The sequence below is a fragment of the Lissotriton helveticus genome, chromosome 7 (assembly GCF_964261635.1).
Source record: "Lissotriton helveticus chromosome 7, aLisHel1.1, whole genome shotgun sequence".
NCBI lineage: Eukaryota > Metazoa > Chordata > Amphibia > Caudata > Salamandridae > Lissotriton > Lissotriton helveticus.
Window position 1 is genome coordinate 166,136,164 of NC_136068.1, and position 20,660 is coordinate 166,156,823.

Consider the following 20,660-nt stretch of genomic DNA (forward strand, 5'->3'; position numbering starts at 1 on the left):
GCCGGCGAATAGGCAACTACACGGCACCCTTTCCCCTGGGAAGGAACACATAGACAGATGACAGACCTCCGAGACGAAGGGACGGCAAGAGACTAATCCACAACGTGGCGCAGGCACGACTCCGTGGAGGTGGTCAGCGGCGCCTGAGCGGCGTCATGTGGTGCCGGAGGGGCACGGCCTTGGACGGAGCAGCGACCCGCGCCGAGAATCAGAGGGGACTTTGGAAAGCATCCCAAGACCCTGCCTCTACCAGTGACTCCACCGGAGCCAAGGAAGGAGTCTCCTGGCACCAAAACAGGGCCAGCTCGACCTCTGGCGAGGCAGCTGCCTGCTCAGAGGGCCAAGGGGGACCCGGGTCCCGGCGATCACCTGTTACACTGCAGGGAGCCCGGTAGGGATTTGTGGAGAGACAGGGACGCTAGGCGCCGAAGATGGGAGCCCCGAAGTACCACAACCCGACGGCACCATTCTCCTACGACCTGGAGCCGAGATCTACGACACCGGAGCCGCCGGCGACTCCGCGGAAGTCCCAGCACGAGGCAAAGGATCCGTGGGCATCTCAGGAGGTGGAGAAAGCGCCAAAGAAGCCTGCAGAGCAGCAGCATAGGCTGTTATTTGGGCCGTAGACGCCTCCGCGCCAGGAAACGGCGGATAGGGAGGCGACAGGTGGGGGTGCATGTCCTGGAGGGAGCAGGCGCCCACCGCAAAAGGAGGACAAGGCCTCGGAGATAAACTGAAGGACCTACAGAAAGACTATGTCGCAGGCGAAACCGGCGGTTGCTTGCTTCCGAGGCAGGGGACAGACGCTGAGAGGACACCGACCTGGATAAGCGCGCCGACAGCAACTTCATCCGGCGTCCCCGTCGCGACTTAGGCTGGAGGTGCCGGCCTGCGTCGCAGCTTTCAGAGTCCCGGTGGCTACCCAGACACCACACGCAAACTGGGTGAAGGTCAGTCGCCGACATGGGACGCGCACTAGAGGGACACGTCTTGAAGCCCGCAGGCATTCTCACACTGTTCTAAACGTGAAAAAAGGGATAGAAGGCCTGAAAAAAGGCCAGAGCTCAACCGGATCCGCGTTGCACGCGGAAAGAGAATAAACTGACATAGGCACGCCGGGGTGGGACTTATGTGTCCTCGCTGACGTCACGAACGCGGAGGACGCCGGGCGGAGTCACGTGGTGCCGTCCCCCCGGCACACGGGGATGCTGTGGCAAAAAAAGTTTCTTGGTCCAGTCTCACGCCTGGGGATAATTCTACGTGAAGGAATCTGCGGCTAGTAGTCTCTATTAGATACCGTTTTTTAGAAAGAAAACGTTCACTTCAACCAGTGAAGGGAAAAGAAAAAAAACAGAGGAGCTACAGATCTGAATTCGAGGACACAGAAAGAAAGGAACTGTGGTAAGCATGCATGGGTGGTGCTTTATTGTAGTTCCATTTGTTACATCAAGAGAGGAATGGTATTGATGTGGAGTCGCACAGGAGTACGATTTTTAATTTTCAATATCCAGAGTGGCCTCTGCCGATATTAGCATGGTGAGGAAACTGCAGTTAGGAGTATCCATCAGTACTTTGGATCATTACAGGGACATACCAATTCAACATCAGCATTATTTTTCCAGTATCACAAAACGTAGAACATAATGCAACTTCCTTCCCCTCTCTGGTAAGAGCAATACCAGTCAATACAGCAAACACAATTATTGTCAAATCCCATTAACCATATTGAACCCCTAATAGTATAGTAAATACGTCTCAAATGCATTATCATTTGTAGTGCCCCAAATTTCTAGCTCTAAAGGTACGCAATTCAGCCAAGATATGCACTTGAAAAACACCTTGTAAATTGAACTTATCATTTTATTACACAAGCATCTATACCAGCATACATTTTTAAACCTTACCTTTGTTTCTCCAATTCATTTTTTATTTCCTCTGGAAAAAAAAGAGGTAATTACAGTTTTTAATTCAATGTAATGTCATCACGGATTTAAACAGTCTTAAAGATATAAAACTTTGGCGTCACAATTATCTTAAACTTGTTACTCTTTGGACAAAATGGAAGAAGAAAATAGTACCAGTATCTCACCAAATGATTTACATGCAGCACCTTGTGCCCCTCAACCCTGCACACAAACCCTGTACCAAAAGTCTAGTATTTGTGCAATCACTATGGGATCAGACGCTTTAGATTCCCAACCCATCCCAAAGCAACATCTTCTGAAATCATTTCAGTATTAGTTTGCACCCAGTAATCATCATAGAATGAGCTACAAAGGATCGCATCATTCTAGTGGCCCTAAGTATGCATGGCTCATACCCCAGTGAAAATTATGGCTTTTTAATGAAGTCTTGAGAAATGAAGAATAAAGGATTTATGAAAATTTAAAGGACTAACCGACTGGAAGAACATTTTTTGACTATACTAGGAATTAATCTGTGGCACATTATATGATGATTACTGGGTGCAAGCAAACATATACATAAATTAACCATCCAGTGTATGTTCAGAACAATAAATGCATTGCTTACATTTTGCGCCATTTCTGATTTGACTACATATGCAAAAATATTTTACTTAATGGACTCCATTTCATAACAAGGACCAACATTGTTTTTTTTTTTACTTACTGCAAACATCGTTACAATCTGATCACTCCTATTTGATAGGGACTACAGGAGAATTATCTTGTTTTCAAGAGATCAGTATAGAACAGTCTAGGCAAGCAATTCTCCCCTGTAGATCAGGTTCACCCTTTGACCCATGCCCTCCAAGAGTACTACATGCACTTGTGGACATCATAAATCCGACTATAAATCAAATAAACAACTTCGTTTGAATTCTCTTGTGTACCAGATAACTGGAAGATTGTGGCGGTAAAACTCCTGCATAAAAAGAACATCGCAGACCCTCCCACCCTCTCCAACCTCAGACCAATTTCATGGTTACCATGGCTCAGTAAAATAGTGGAGTAGTTGTCTAACAAGCAACTAAAAGATTTTTTGCAGAAAGAAAATATTTTACATCCATAACAATCTGGGTTTAGACCGGGATATTCAACAGAATCAGTGCAGCTTCATACTACGGAAACCCTAAAGTTTGCCCTAGACCAGGGCAAGGATGCAGTACTGATTCTGTTGGATTTATCGGCCGTGTTTGACACAGTCTCTCAAGATATTTTGAGAGATAGGCTAGCAACAAGTGATGTTACCAACAAGGTGCTCGCCTGGTTTTCATCTTTTTTAGAAAACAGACGTAACATAGTTACCCTTGGATGTCACAAGTCCACAGAAAAACAGCGATCAGCTTGGGTGCCGCAGGCTTATCCTTAAGCCTGAAGTTATTTAACCTCTATATGACTCCACTGCTTGTTTTAATGGACTCTTTTGGGGTTGAAGCTATTACATACGCAGACGACACACAGATCATTCTTACCTTAGACAAAAATTCCACCGTGACGGAAGAGAAATTCCATCACTGCCTAATGGCAGTCATGAACTGGATGAAACTGAATCATCTGAAATGTAACAGTCAAAACACAGAAATCATGCTGTTCGGAAAAAACAATCTCTTCACGCCCAGTCAGTGGTGGCCTGCAAATATGGTTCCACCTCCAAATACTGCGGAAACAGTACGGAACCTGGGAATCAATTTTGATCCCACCTTATCTTTCCACAGGCAAGCACTTGCAATGGCAGGTATGTGTACTTACTCCCTATGAATGCTGGGAAGGCAGTAGCTGTTGCACTAGTTTTATCTTGTCTGCACTACTGCAATAGCCTGTATGCAGGAGTTAACAAGGCTGTTTTGAAAAAACTACAGGTGGTCCAGAATGCTACACCCAGGTTGGGGCTTCGGCTTTCCAAGGGATTCTCTTCAGCGGCAGCACTCCAACACCTGCACTGGCTGCAAATTCACAAAAGGGTCCTGTTTAAAGTTGACAATCACATATAAAGCCATAAAGGCATCAGGACCGACCTATCTAAGGTCCAGAATATGCCCATATTCCACACAACGCCTTCTGCGGTCATCTTCGGTTAACTTTTTAGCTGCACCCAGCTATCGTTTGAAAACTAAAGGTGGAAAAACCATTGCTGCACTAGGAACAAAAGCCTGTAACACTTTGCCGTTTTCACTTATTATTCCTCATCAGACATTAACCACGGGCAAGAGAGGGAAAACACACAAAGAGGAAGGGAGTTACAAGACAAAGACGCAAAAACGGTCACAAGGGGAGAAAGCAGGAAGAGTGAGATAAAAGGACAGGGAATGTCTGATAGTGAACGGCAGAGTGGGCGCTATTTGGAGAGCCGACACCAAATAGCACCGGATGCGGGTTCCGAGCACAGCTTTGGGCACATACACTCATTCTATTACAAATTAAGCGCAGATTTAGACAGGTCATAAAATAAACTTCAAGAACGCTAAAAAGCAAATATGGTTCAATCCGATCCAAATAACGGACTAACCTATCCACCACATAAGATTTACTTGCATGTTTCACTATACTAATTCAACACTAATCCTCTATGGGTCCTGGAGTAGCGTGCTACTCTCCGAAAAAGCGCTTTGACGCCTCGTCAGGGGTAGTAAGCGCTATACAAATGCAATTACAATACAATACACACAGATTTACAGCAAAATCTACTCCTTTTGCAGCACACGATTTAAAAAGGCTGTCGTACAAGATGTGCATAATCAGTACATGCTTAAGTACTTTCTTCCTTGAAAAACATGCAATTATGCCTGCAGGCAGGCGATGTTACAAGGACAACGAGTGTGACTGATTTTAGGAACACCCAACCTGCTGAACCAGACAATCTGGAAACGGTTCAAGCGATTTCGGTAATAGGGGAATCCGATTGGACACTGGCAGGGAAAATGTAGAATGCCCCCAAGTGTGTGGAGCAAACCCGTGGCACATTTTGGGAGTTTATTCCCTTAATACAAATAAGCCTGCAGACTGGGCCAGCTCAGTAAAAAATCTTCATTCCTATAAAGGGAGCTGCTGCAGCAGCGGCTCCCTCCACAGATAAGAAATAACCATAACAGCGGTGTTTGTCACACACACAAGGTATTTTTTTACCGTCCTGGAACCTGGGATATCATGCCCATTGAACTCAGCAAAATCGCCCATGCCCTCAGTCCCAACTCTTCCCACCCTCTACCTCATGACTCACGCCCTCTACCCATGGAAATCGACTGCCTTAAAAGCTCTTTGGCATCTCCCCAAGAATCTCACCCCTCTACTCCCCCTAGCCTTCAGTCCGCAATCCCTGTTCTCTTGGATACTAGCAGACTACCCCTTCTTCCCACATCACCTAGACTCCCACAACAACTAAAACCTGTACCCCCCTGTCCCCATCCCAATTACCCGACCACACCCCCATGTCATGCTTGCTGATTAACTGCCGATCCGCCTCCTGCCACGCAACTAAGATAGCAGAAACTATTCTCAGTGAAAACATTGACATAGCATTCCTTACTGAAACCTGGCTTATCCTCCATTACACGCCTATTCTAGACCTGCTGACTCCCCCTGGTTATCTTATTAAAAAAGATAGAAGTGAACAAATAGGAGGTGGCCTTGCCATCATCTTCAGAGATAATCTTAATATCTTGCTTGTCCAATTGCAAAACCCATCCACATTTGAATACCTCTGCGCTGATATCAATACCCCAGGCTTCTCTACCATTAGACTTCACACTATCTGCCACCCCCCTGGAAACTCTATCCCCTTTACTGAAGAGATGTCTGATCTTATTACGCTAGCGTCACTATCCCACTCTAAAAACATCTTTCTAGGAGACTACAACATCCATTGGAATAAAAATGACGACCCTGCGGGCATCAGGTTTAAAGATATCATGGACATTACCGACCTGATCCAACTATGCCAATCCCCAACCCACACCAAAGGTGCCACCCTTGATGCTATCCTGACTCACAAGGATCGCGCCTCCCTCTCTAAGATCCTTCCTGTAGACTGGTCCGACCATCACCTTACCCTCTTTAAATTAAATGGTCCCATTATATACCAGACTCCCACAGGCAATTTACCGTTGAAACCTACTCGTAAACTTCACCTCATTCCTCCGGGAGAATTGGAATCCACCATTAACTCTCGCTTACTTCTCCCCCTCTCTCACATAGCACCAACGACCTTACAGACCACTAAAACAATTCGATTTGTGATGCCCTGGATCAAATTGCCCCTATTAAATACAAACAAGAAAAAAATATCCCACCAAAATCCTGGTTCAACTCTGCCTTTAACATGGAAAGACGGGCACTCAGGCACTCAGAACGTACCTGGAGGAATCATCCCACTACTAACAATTTGGTGCTTCTGAGAAATGCTAGGGCACAATACAAAAAACACATCTTCAATGAAAAAGCCTCCTATCTTCGTATGCAGCTAGATCATGCTAGAAACTGACCCAGAGAACTCTTTAACATTGTTAAAAAACAAACCTCCACTGGCCCTCCCAAAATACTAGCGACTATTGAAAGATGTGAAGAAATAGCAAGCTTCTTCTCCAACAAAGTCAACGCGATCGAACTTTCCTTTGCCGCCACCCCCCTCTCAACTCAACCTCCCCTCAAACATCACGTCCTCCCTAACATTCATAGCTCTAGTTCGCTCTCTTCTCCCCCGCTTCATGACATCTTCCAACCACTCGCAATATCGCCCTCCCAGACTCCTCTCTCACACACCACCATACTAAAAACAATGCCTCCTGGAGCAAATTCTCCCCTATCTCTGAAACAGCTATCATCAATATCATCTCTAAACTCAAACCATCCTCTAACACTAAAGACCCTCTCCCCTCGCGCCTGGTCCAAGAATTCAAACACACAATTGCCCCGCTTTGGACCAACATCATCAACTCCTCTCTCTCAACGGGTTGTGTTCCTGCCTCTCTTCAATTAGGTCAAATCTAGCCCATCCTCAAAAACTCCGCCGCCGACCCCAATGACCTCAACAACCATCACCCTATCTCTAACCTTCCCTTCCTCTCAAAAGCCCTGGAAAAATGTGTCCTTTTCAAACTTGATAATCATATAATCTCTTTCAATCTCCTTGACATGTTCCAATCAGGTTTCAGAAAAGGATGCAGTACTGAAACGGCCATTCTCAACATTACTGATGACATTCACCGCTCTCTAGACAGAGGTGAATCCTCTCTGCTACTCCTCCTTGACCTTTCGGCAGCATTTGATACTGTACACCATCCCACCCTCCTTAACACCCTTAAAACTCGATTGGGTTTTGAAGGCACCGTAGTCGATTGGTTATCTTCGTTCCTTCAAAACAGATCCCTAAAATTAAGCTCAGTCAATGCCTCTCCAAAACCACAACCGGTCTCACTTGGTGTTCCCCAAGGCTCTATCCTCTCCTCCACACTATTCAACCTATTCATGGAACCACTCACCCTCATTCTCAAAGAAGCCAAAATATCCTACCACCTCTATGCCGACGACACCCAACTCTACTACAAGATCAAATCCCACAATGACATCCTTCACCTTAATGACACATTGAGTAAAGTTCAAACATGGTTCCACCTCAAACTGAACCCTAAAAAAACTGAAATCATGCTATTCAGTCCCAAGAGCAACTCTCTCCCTATTCAACTCTGGATCAATGATATCACAGCTCTCAACTGCCCCCTCTCCACCTCGAACTCTGTCAAATCCCTAGGCATCAGTATTGATCTAAACCTGAACCTCATCCCACACATTAAAAATGCTAGCAAAAGTGCCCTTTTCACCCTTCATCACCTCAAAAAACTTAAAGCTTTTATTCCTGCCGATGACTTCAGAGTCATTGTCCAATCTCTTGTCCTGTCTAAAATTGACTATGGTAATGCAACACTCGCCGGCACTCCTAAAATACACCTGGCACCGATTAAATGTGTTCTCAATCTCGCTGCCAGACTTATCTCCGATTGTAAAAAATTCGACCACATCTCTCCTGTCCTTAAAAACCTCAACTGGCTCCCAATCGAAGGTAGATCCACATACAAAATTGCATGTATTACGTAAAAGCTCTCCACCTTAACACCCCCTCCTATCTGGCTGACAAACTTCAAAAAGCTGGATGCTCTAGGTCCCTTAGGAACACGAACTCCCTGGTCCAAATCCCTCCCAAACTCAAATGCAAAAAAAGCCCAATCCCGAGCATTTTCGGGTAATGCCCCTACGATCTGGAACTCTCTCCCCAAAGATCTCCGTTGCAACCTCTCCTACCCTCTCTTTAAAAAAAAGGCTCTAATCACTTCTCGACAAAAACTGGGGCACCTAAAGTCACTGATTCGAATGCTGCCCAACTCCTACCCCCCTGCTTTTCCCATCACCCCACCCCCTTCCTCACCTCTCTAACCTCCTCTCCTCCTGTTTCTCACCCCCTTTTTCTCCTACTCTCCATACCTTCCATCCTCTTTTCATTCTCCTTACCTTCCCTCCCCACTCTTATCCCCCTTGGTTATTAGCACGCGGCTATGTCGTCATACTTTGCTACCTCCTTTCCATGTGAATGTAATGTTGTGGAATTTTCATGATTAATGCACACTGTAATCTATTTCGTGTATTTATATCGACCTTGTAAAGCGCTCTGATACCCTCGGGTCCAGTAGCGCTATATAAAACTCTCGAAATAAATAAATAAATTTCGTATGGGAGTGTAATAAATGCACCTTTTCTTTTTCTAAAGAAAAAACCCTAGCTGGACAATTAATTATTGAGTGTTACCATTGTGTGCCAGCAAATGGTGATTACTAGCCCACACCACCTCCCCTGAGTAGGCCTTGGAATGCTCTGCTACCCTGAGTGAGTAAAGTGCTACAATGGGGTGCTTGGTTCTCAATAAGGGGCAATTGTGAACCTATTACTTGCGCAGGCCTCACATCCTGCACAACTAATAACTCAATTTCGTACAGCACTTACCTTGGTAGAATTTGTCAAGACACTGAGGGATCTATTAGATTTCAAACTGACAACTTGGCACATTATTAGCAGACCATTAAGCCTTTTCTTCCATGTGATTGTTCCCATTCTGCTACCCAATAACTGTTGTTATATAATGATGATGGTAGAAAATGCTGTTGCTAAGCGTTTCTAAATCTACATACTTTTATGGGGCATTTTTCAAGTTGCAGTTTAACCCATTTTTAGCGCAAGAACATTCGATCTCACTACATCTTGAAGTTCAGCAATTTGGGCCACTGAATTTTCCTTTGCAGTTTAGGTTATGGCAAACACTTAAAAACCATCGCCACATCTTGCACACAGAATGATAATAGCTGGTGGCTCAGATTCCAAAAGGAGCAAAAGTACAAGGGAATAGTCATTTGTAAAGGCTACAAGACTCAGAAGCGGTCTTAAGCGGTTTCAATACAGTGCCTAGTTTCTGGATTTTGTTCCAGTTTTTTTTCTACTGAGCATGGTACCTCTGCCTGATTTAGGAAAGATTTGAAACTAATTTATCTGCCATTTGACTGTGCCTCAGGTTTCTTTATTGTTTTGCGATATTGAATATATTCTTGCTATTTTGTATTTCATGCTGGTCATCCTTTAACAAGCCAACAATCGCAACGTTTGCACTCACGTAAAAACAGAAAACAGAATAAAAAGGGATGCAATTTGGTTACCTAAAATAAGCTTAACGTGCAATGCTCATAGGCCAGTATTGCTAGTTAAACATACAAATGTAATGCCATGTTATACATGTGCCTTCATATCTGGCTCTTAAATTAGGTCAGTAAATCAGTAAAACAGAAACAAAAGCCAAAGTGACAGAATTACCAAATTAACACCTTCATTTTTAACCTTCATGTTTGGTTAGATTTAAGAAATGAACTGTTAAACAACCACTGAACAGAGCTAGTTTAACAGGTGGTCAGAGAGAATATACAGTATTCACTTAATATTAAATCTAAACACAGTTTAATTCACATGGTTTTGATTGTAGTGTTTGGCATCGTGGAATATGCTAACTGGACCAGTAGTAAACTGCAATGGAAACACTATTGTTTGACTAAGTTGTTACCAGTATGTAAAAAAGTGTATTTCAATCCATGTTATGTTATACTGATTTGCATAGTGCACTAATCACCCGAGAGGGTATCCAGGTGCTTGGGCAGATGTGTAGGTTTGAAGTCCCCAAGATGCTTATGCAAAGAGTAAGGGCTTCAGCTTATTGCTGAACTCAAGAAGTGAGGAGAAGGTTTTGATGTGTTGAGGAGTCGTTTCACATCTTGGGTGTGATGTGGAAGAATGAGTGACCTCCAGTTTTGCTTCTGCAGATGTGGGGAATGTGTGCGAGAGAGAGCGAGGTGGCAGGTGGGTTGGTTAAAGTGTATTCAGCTGTTCAGGTATTCTAGTCCTATGTTGTGCAGGGTTTTGTATGTGTGCATGAGAAGTCTGAATTGGCTGCCCTTATGAATGGGGAGCCAGTGAAGCTTCCTAAGGTGCAGTGGGATGTGGGTGCAGTATGAGAGGTCGAGTAGTAGTCTTGCAGCAGTGTTCTGGATCAGGGCTCGAAAAATCATTTAATATTTACCAGACCTGTAGGTCTAGTAACCTACAAAATCTACTCGACCTAACTGAAATAAAACTAGACCTCTGTCTGTGAAGGAAAGCAAATGAAACAAGTTAACAAGATTTAAAGGCATTTTTACAGCTCATTTACTTTGTGGGCAATTAAGATGCCTTTAAAACTTGTACTCTTGTCACATTTTCTCTGCTTTCAGAGACAGAGGTCAAAAGTCCGTTTATTTTCTACTCGCCAGAAAGGGCGAGTAGGACCTAAAAATTGCTTGCCCTGAATTAAATCTAGCTCACAAAGGCCAGTAGATTTATCTAGCCCTGTGGGTGGTCTGGAGTCTGTGTAGAAGTTATTTGGAAATTCCTGCATATAGAGTGTTGCAGTAGTCCAGTTTGTTGGTGAGGAGTGCTTGAGTACGGTTCGCCTGGTGTTCTGAGGCAATAATTTGAAGATTTTTCACAACATGCATAGGATGTGGAAACAGGAGGTACATACTATATGGACTTGAACCATCATGTTGAGCTAGTCATCTAGGATGATCCCTAGATTTCCTGTGTGGTCTGAGGTTGAGGGTATTGGCCCTAGCTCTGACGGGCGCCAGGTGGAGTCCTAGAGGGAGCTCTTGTTGCCAAAGAACAGTACTTCTGTCTTGTAGCAGTTGGTTCGCATCCTGTCTGTTACCATGGTCATGCAGTTGGTGAAGTTGGTTCTGGCGGTGGTTGTTTTGTCTGTCAGGGAGAGGATGAGTAGAGTGTCATCGGCATAGAGATGTTTTTATTTAAAAGTATGATACTGATCAAGGTGGTTGTCAATCCTTTTAGAGAGGTATGGAAAAGACACTGGTGCACTTTTTAGCCCACTTACATAGAGACATGAAGGCCAGGATTAGAATAAATACACATGGTGAGTTTTCTACTGATATCAGTGTTTAGGGGGGTTAGACAAGGGTGTGTTTTAGCTCCATTACTTTTTATCTTGTACAGTAACAATGTACACCCATTTTTAACAACCCTTTGAATTAAGAATTAAAGGCTCTATTCGGCCATCCCTATTGTATGCAGATGGCACGGTCTTAATGTACCACACCCTTAGCAGCTTGAGTCTTCTGGTATGGGGTTTTGTGGATTTTATGGCTTCATGAGATCTTTGCACTAATTATACAAAATCTATTATTATGGCCTGCAGGCCTAGGAAGTATCAAATGAACACCCTCTCTGTTGGTAATCAAAGTTTACAATGCACAAGCACGTTTCCTTACTTGGGATTGGTCTTTGCTGCTAATGGCCTTTGGGCAGATCATACAGATCACTGCAGTAATATGTTGGCCAAGTCCCCTTATGCAGTACTCAGTTTACTACAACCGAGAGGTTGACGGGGGAGGGTGGGGGACAGCGGGGTGGGATTCTACCTATTTTACAAATTTTATAATGCTCATGCACACCCACAGCAATCAATGGGGCTGAGTTTTGGGGGTCTCTCCAACTGCAGTAATAGTCAGAACAAAGAAAATAGGTTTTGTCATAAGCTCTAAGGGGCCCCAATTTCCTCACCCCAATATGTGTGTTATAGTGAACTAAACTTACACCATGCTAAAGATTATATTAGAGCTCGCCATGCCTTGTTCTGGCAAGCTATATGGAAAAACAAGGCGGCGTCTTACGAGAGACAATATAATGGACTGCCTTAATTGTGAGAACGATATGGGTATCCCATGGTTAGCAGGGGGGAGAACTAGTTTGTGTAGGGTTGGCAATGTACACGTTTTTGATAAACTCGAGGATGACACAGTAAGAAAAATGATGTTCGGGCGGCCCTTTACAAGTGCTATCGCTAGGACAGACTGGTCAAAGAGGCCAGCAAACCGAGTGTGGCTCGGTTTTTGAATATCAAGAATGATAATTTACTGGCTGCGCATCTGATCAAACCTATGGTCCTCTGAGAGCGTGGCTTCCTTTTTTGCTTAAAGGCGGGTCCTGTCAAGTATTTATTATGCTTCCCTCTGGGTTTTCGTGCAAACCTTGATTCCTCTCCCTACCCACGTGATGGGCGATCAGGCCAGTCCCTATTACATTTTTTATTTTTCTATAGCTATTAAATACAATGCACAAAGGCCGTTCTACTCTCCTTTTTCAAGATATGTTTTCATGTAGATTATAGAGAAGCATACAGGACTCTTCTCATTATCCATGTGTTTTGTTTTTTTAACTGCTGTTCGAGCTTGCTACTCGAATACTGTTTGATTGTATTTTAATAGTACTGCTAATTGTTATGTGTTTTTTTTAACTTACTGTTATTCTGTATGTTTTATTGACGGATAGTATTTTTTCTTTTATGGATATGTATTTATCCGAATTAAACTATGACATGAAACTATCATATGCTACTCTTTCACATCCATCTGTATCAGGCTAATACAAATTCTAAGATGAGTAGTAATCCAATTATCGGATGATAAATGTCAACACGACAAGTCTAAACATTTGCCATTGTCATTGTACATTCACCATCTATGCAGGATACTGTGTCAGAGTAGAAGCAGGACTTTCTGTAAGCACTCAGTTATGGGACTCCATATTTCCAATCTATTAAGGAGTTGTCCAATGCTTATTGTGTATTTTAATCAGTGGAATTAAGTAACACTAATTGTCAACACAGTGTTTGTTCCATTTACAAAAGTCAATATATGCTGTTCATTCAATGAAATCATGGACCTGCACCTAAATATAATGTAGATAACAAGGACCCCCTGTGGAGAAAATCAATTCAATGTACAGGGAACTAGACAATGTGAGAAACTTATTAGCATATTGTCAACACAATGGAAGGGAGAAGTGGCAAAAAGCAAAAGGACTCAATGATTATAAAAACCAATATCATTTAATAGGTGTCTGGATAATCACTTTAAAAACAGTTAGCAAAACAACATAAGTATGAATCAATAATACTAAAGGTAAAGTAAAAAACAATCATGTACAACATACAACATACAAGTTAAAATTATCATCACAGTGGCAATATATGTTATTCATTGCCTGCACCTAAATATGACAGATCTCTTTATCATGCTCATGGACTGCTACTTATGGGTTTCAACTATCAGCCTTCATGTCTAATGTATCTTAAATTAGTGGCTGATGTTATCCATGTAAATGAAATCTAGCAAAAGTACTGATATACTATTGTGTGAACAGTGGATGTCCCAACAGAGAGTACTGCTCTAACTGGAGCCACCTACTAGAATAATGTTATTACCTGTAGTACACCATAGTCTAAGGAGACCTGTGAATGAGAATACAAAGTCTTGGTGCGCGTATGAGGAGAGCAATTCTTGGTTTTTGAGAGAAGCTGATGGTGACAGTCACACCCTGAAGTCAAGTCCCACTGCATCACTTGGTGTGCCTGGTCGTCACGCTGCTATGTGGTACTATGCAGGACAGGGGAATTGCCAGGTATGAGTAAAGATTCACTCTATAAACTAAAAGGTGCTCTAGAGGTAAAAACATCAAAGGCACCCTCCACTCAATCTTAACAGCTCTTGATAACGTCACACACACCTAAACCGTACTCCATTGGACCCCCGTATTTCACATTTAGGAAGGGAACGGTTCTAGTGAGCATCTAGGAACCCCTCAGAATATGTGTAACCGTGGGGGGCGGGGGGTGGGGGAGCAGATGAGGCACTATCCAGGAAAGAAGCTCAATGGATTTTTTCTGAGAAAACGGACCAAGGCAGCTTGAACGACTTGGGCGAATGTCCTAAACTTAGATGCTAGATATCTTGTTGGTTCCCCCGGACTATGCCTTTGGTGGGTTGTGCCCTGCTGAATACAGAGTTGTCTGCCCGCGAAGGAAACCACTGACTAGAGGGGAATTTGCCGTTTGTTAATATGGTGTTACAGAGGCCAGTCAGATGGTAACTATCATCTTTCCTCAGATGGCGAAATGGTCTTCGGCCTTTAATGGAGAAATATAGACAACAACCTACACAAATCACGTCTCAGTCCCAATACAGACATGGTACGATGCCTATCACTACCGTCTTACTCAATAGTCAGGTATATTACTACCTCTCACCACAGGTAAGACTGGGAAAGTTTGTTTATACAAAAGGTTCCTGATATTGCTATGCACACTAGAACATGTTAAAGTGTTATACATAGGATTAACATGTACATTGTTTACTTTTAAAATCAATAAAAATCTAAATCTAAAAAGAAAAAAAAACCAATTACAAAAAAAGAGACCAGAGACATGCTCATATCTTTTTGGGGACAACACATAGGAGTGAGGTGGAAGCGGAGGTGTCAGAGAAGCGTTCAGATAATAAAATTGTCATTATCTGCCGTTGGAATTTATTCTGCAAATCCAGTTTCATGGTTTCTATTATACTTTTAGTTCATATACCAAGCTAATTGCAGCAGTTACGCCAACCACTCTTAAGTTCTACGAGTCTGAGAGGAGGAAAGGCAGATTGAGAAAGGAAGGAGCTGACTTAAGAACTGTCACAGTTTTACATCAAAATATGTTTCCTGGATCACACACAGCTAGAAGACTGATTGCGTTTGCATGATTTGTCCAGGAGTTAAAAAGGATTGAACATTTTTCAGCATAAAGCCGCTTGCTAATTGAAGGGCAATTTGTAAGCAGATCAATGATTTTTCATTCCCAAAGTGACCTTATTGCCGTTAAAACACATTTCAAAACGTCATCTACCTTCCTAAAATAAGTGTTTGAAGTTAAGCTCAAAGTTTTCTAACTACACAAGTAAAATAAGTTAAACCATTACGTCCTTGAAATGCGTTGTACCGGATCCAGGAGCAACTGTTTATTTTAGGATAGCAATCTGTACTTTCCAAATTCCCAGTCTTGTTCCTTTGTCAATATTTTACAAGCAAAGCTCCAAAGTTTTCTCCAAATTATCTAAGATTATGTTTTAAACACTATAAATGTTCTAATGGTTGTTTATATGATAAACTGTTATGTGCTGAATAGGTGCATGTAAAATAGAATGTCTCTTTAATAGTAGAACAAGCATCTTTAGCGATGCTTTTTATTTTTCAGTCTAAAAGGTGGCTGCTCTATACGTTTGTTCCCCTGATAGAAGTAAGCACTGGCAAAGCCAAAAGGTCTGGCATTGGCTACTGACTTATTGGCTTTACCAATGCCTATTCTGTTTGTGATAGGTTTTGGTATTAGAGTATACATTGTATGAAAAAAACTTTCCCTAAATGTGCGCATGTTAAAGAGCAGAATGTGGTCACTCACACTCCGGTAAGCCAGCTGCTGAAGTGGGCTGAAGTGCCCATTGTTGTGTGCTGCAGGGGGCGGAAGCAAAAGTGAATGACACTGATCTGTACTACTACTGTAATTCTACCTTCTTTATTCTGGACATGGACGATTTATACAAGGCAACAACATGTAATGGTATCACCGCACCTAGCTGTAAAAGTTAATAAAGACATTTAAATAAATGCAAGTGAATGACACCACAACAGACAAATGGATGAAGAGGGCGTACAGAAAGCTCATGAAGGTCTCTATAGTATAAATTTATATATTTAAAAAGGTATTTGTTATTACCCGACATAAATTCAAAAATTTCAGGCAGAGAGCAAAAATAAGTCAAAGGCAGGTAGTAACCCTGCATACATATTTGTAAATACTTGGCCTGACAAACCCCAGCAAAGAAAATTAGGCATGTAAAAAATCATAATTTATTTATGTAGTGCTTAGATGTGGTTCAGCATGTTTTAAGCTCTTCTTTTTTTGGGTAAATAATCGAGTAAAGCAGATTTTCGAAAAGTCATTCAATTTATTTGCATGAGAAGACCAGGACTTGGGTCTTCAGATTCTACAGCCAGCACTTTAGCTGCCAGTACACATTTCCATCATCAAATGTAAAAAATCAGCAAGAGAGGAACCTCTCAAAGTATGATGGTATGATACATAACTATAGCAATGTGATTGGAGCCCCTAAAACCTTAAAAGGGGACGACATTTAATGAGGCCTTCTCTACGGAACTTTTTCAAAAATAAAGTTTAAGAGGGACACGCATTTATTCGAAATACCATTTTCCGTATTAGTAATGTTTCAACTTGTCATATATGTTTGAGTCAGTGATCTTATTTGTAATTTTTGGTAAGAATTTTCTTTCAGGAGACTGGTGTCCTTTTATGAACATCTGTTGAGCTTAGAAACCGAAAAGAGAAAGTCAAGAAAGAGGAGTGTGCATTTTGCAGCAGTCGAAGTGCACATAAAAGGTTACATTTTATTATCTTTTTCCACCAACAAGAAAATACATTTTCTAGAGCGTTCAAGGGTACATTGGATCTTAAGACTACATATTGCCTCCTAATGTGCATAGGATAGCATAAAGGAAAGACAACGGTTGAATAGCGCTTCTAAAACGCTTACATAAACAAATGATTTATCACTGGGAAATTCACCAGAAAGTTAAAAAACTAATATAACAAGCACTGGCAAAGACAACAGATTTAAAATATGTGACATGCATTGGCATTATCAATGTTTGTTAGCCATGTTGTACAACGTGGCTGCTGTGCAGCATGGCTGAAAGTAAATAGGAAAAAAAGTTCTATGATGCAGCTAACATTGAGTGCGTACTTACAACTGTATTTTTTACTTTTAGACATAGTGCACAGCAGCTGTGGTGTGCAACACGTCTAACAAAACATTGACAAAGGAAGCCAGAAGATCTCACAAAGACAAGGCCTATTGGCTTTGCCAATGCTTGTGTTTTTTAATTAATAAAATCGCTCAAACGACAGCACATCTGCTGCCTCAGGTGACACCTACAAAATGAAAAGTGAACATTACTTGAATGAATCCTAGCTACACAATCAGCAAACTGGTAACATGCCGTGGGAGTGGGAAGCGAACAGAAGCTGAAGCATGAGCACGCCAGTCTTTCTGATCAAGGCTTTCCTTTAAGAGATGCGTATATTTTATCCCTGTATCGCCCAACAACAAACTGTACCCTTTCTTCCCAACTTAAGCAAAATGTACTCCTGAGCTTCGAGAGCTCTGTCTCCCCCACGTCTTCCTTCCAGTCGGTCGGTGTCTCTTTTTGCTTCCTCCGACTCAGAAATTTCTACCTACCTCTGGTCTGATCATGTAGCACACCAAGTTCTCCTCTGCCAGACCACAGCAATGCTGGTTTGGCAGTTCGGGCTGGACTGTTCCCATGGGGCACAGGGTGAAGACTGATTTGCATATGGCAGGGTTCAAACTGGAATGGCATGGTGAGCAAAAAAACGATGGATTTAGGCCCAGATCTCTGTACTGGGGTGAATGTATGACATTGTTCTGCATTCTGTCCATCAACTGTTTTTGCAATTGTCACCCCGAGTAGGACTGGTATGCTCAGACGCGAGTCCCATGCTCTCCATGCCACTGGAATCAAGCTATCCTGGCTGATGAGGGCTGAAAGCCCGAAACCGGTCCTAGGATGCTGGTTTCTAGTCCAAGGAGGACCTGGCTTGGCAGTTCGGGCTGGACTGTTCCCATGAGGCACAGGGCCAAGACTGATTTGCATATGGCTGGGTTCAAACTGGAATAGCATGGTGAGCAAAAAACGATGGATTTAGGCCCAGATCTTTGTACTGGGGTGAATGTATGACATTGTTCTGCCTTCTGTCCATCAACTGTTGTTTTTGCAGACCACAGCAATGCAGCATGCCGATATAGCGCTTAGGCAGAAGTCACCGACCTTGAAGGGAACAAGCTGCCAGGAGCAGGGGCTGCGCCAACACACTCCGCTTCCTCAATGGTGCAATGTCGGGTGCCTCATTAAAAGTAGCTAGTAAAACGTTAACTGAAGACTGAGCTGTACCAAATAAATGACAAGTCGACAAACAGGGAGTGACTAGCAAAAAGAACTCTGAATGCCAGCAGCTGTTTCCGCTACAATATTGCCTCTCCAAAAGTGTGGTTCTTCAGTCACAGAAAGATGGATGCAAGAAAGTGGGAGGGGTAGGTAGCGGGTTAAGTCCGAACAAAGCTATCATCAAAAAATAAGTCACGTGCATTTGTAGAGAGCACTTATGAGCATATTGTCTTAGAAACTCATCAGAAAGGGCTCCAAGCTGCTGTCTCTGGGTGTGTGTGGTGTATGTGTCGAATCTAAAGATGTAAATCCTAAATTCTCCCAAAGGCACCTGGAGCGACCAACAAAAACAAGCATTTGCAATGCAATAGGTCTCGCATGATTAAAGTTTGAGCTATTGGCATTGTAAATGACAGTGGCTGTTATTTATGTTTTGAAAACCTGAAAGCGGTGCCTAAACACGCACTTTGCACTTATAATTGTTGCTTAGGAAAAGCAAGGCTGGCAGTAACTGCGCCTCTTTTACTGCCAGCCTTGCTTCTCGTAAGTAACGATTATAACTTCTAGTACAAAGTGTGTGTTTAGGCACCACTTGTAGGTTTTCAAAACATAAATAAAAGGCACTGTCATTTACAATGCCAATAGCTCAAACTTTCGCAAATGAGAGACCTATTGCACTGCAAATGCTTTCTTTTTTTAAACCGGAGTCTAACACTGAGGGATCAGTGAGCATGGAAGTCTCCTTAATAACAAAGCTGCAGTCTTTGCTAAGGTGTATGGTGAACGCGGTGGGTGAAGTGTTATAACATTTGCAGGCTTGGGTTCTGGTAATATGATTTCAATAAACAAGCACAGAGGAAAGACGAAAGGGTGGTAGTGAGGAGCAGAGAGAGAGCGCCCATGACATGTAAAGGAGTATTGGGGGATTGGGAATCAACCTTGGGCCCGGCTTAAGACCTGGGGTTTAGTACTTCAGACACGGATCCTGTAATTCTGATCCAATCAATACAACTCCCTAACTTTTAATGCGCAGAACAGTAGTTCTGTCACATAAAGAGGGTAGGTAGAAACCAGCAGACTACTTTCAGCCAAACATACACAAAACCATTGGCAAAAAACAAAACCACTACACTCAGCATTAAGACACAGCCATCGCTTTTCGTTGCTTTTTTTGCTCTGGAACAAGCCTCCGCCCTATTTGTTACAAGTTACTCCAAATACATATGTACAGATACACAGGGTATCAAAGCGCTTTACATGAACAGCAGTTGCATTACACAGGCGCATTCACCTTTTTTAGGTACGGGGAGATGAAGTGATTTGCCCAGAGTCACAGGATGTTTGAGTGTCCCGCCAGACTCAAACCTGGCTCCAAAGCTTCCCCCAGGTTCTGAGCCTTGGGCTGAGTAGAAGGCGGTGCTGTTGAGCAATGCGTAGACAGGTCAAAAGGAGAGCCAACACAGCATGCTTCCACACTGGAAAACACTGGAACATTGATGGTGGTGTTTAAAAGTACCCATGAATCGTTCATTCACGGACTCAACCACTACTTTCTAGAAATCAAACAGGTTTATATAGATCTTCAAATAGTGGAGCTACTGATCCCCGGAATGAGTTCTGACCCTCGTGCGCAGCTGGCAACACTGCAAGTTACGTCTCTGAGAAAAACATGCCCGGTCTTACTCTGAAAACTGATGCGAAAATCTGCAGCTGGACATAAATTCTTAAAAATATAGTGTGCAACTGATTATCGTTTCCAAAGTGTGGTCTCCCAGAGTACTCCCGCCTTTGTGCAATAAAAAGCAACACTTTTTGATGCGCTATCCAACACGTTCTTGTGACTATACCTCTCTCATTTTCGTTAGGCATCAGGAGATTAAGTGATTTTCCCAGTATCACTGAATGTTGAGCGTCATTGCCGAGACTTTAATCCGGTTCCCCAGATTTGAAATCCACTGCCCTGGCAGTTAGGCTACATCCTCTAACCTGTTTGTTGGGGTTGGTTGTGTGTGGTCAGCAGGGGCATAGCTTGGTCAGTAAGAATGGGGGTTGGGGGGTTCCGATTTTCTGACACTTAGACTGGCATATAAGATTTCAATAAATTATAGGACAAGCAGGACCCTTAAGAGGGTCCCAAGGGCAAAGGAAAGGGAGAGAAATGCAGATGGGTAGGTGTACTAGGAGAGAATGTACTATGTTATGTGAAATAAATATTTTGAGGGCTTTCAGAACAGAGAGGAAGAGAGAGTGTGTGCATTTTTG

The 20,660-nt window shown here is 42.8% G+C and overlaps 1 protein-coding gene across 1 annotated transcript in view; it reads right to left on the reverse strand.

Annotated features, from left to right (window-relative positions):
* The window catches only part of ARFGEF2 (ARF guanine nucleotide exchange factor 2), a 509,782-nt gene that overhangs the window by 403,124 nt on the left and 85,998 nt on the right, over positions 1-20,660 (reverse strand). The window contains exon 2 of the mRNA XM_078651859.1: positions 1,905-1,935. Coding sequence (XP_078507985.1) covers positions 1,905-1,935 — 31 coding nt within the window. The remainder of the gene's footprint in view (positions 1-1,904; positions 1,936-20,660) is intronic.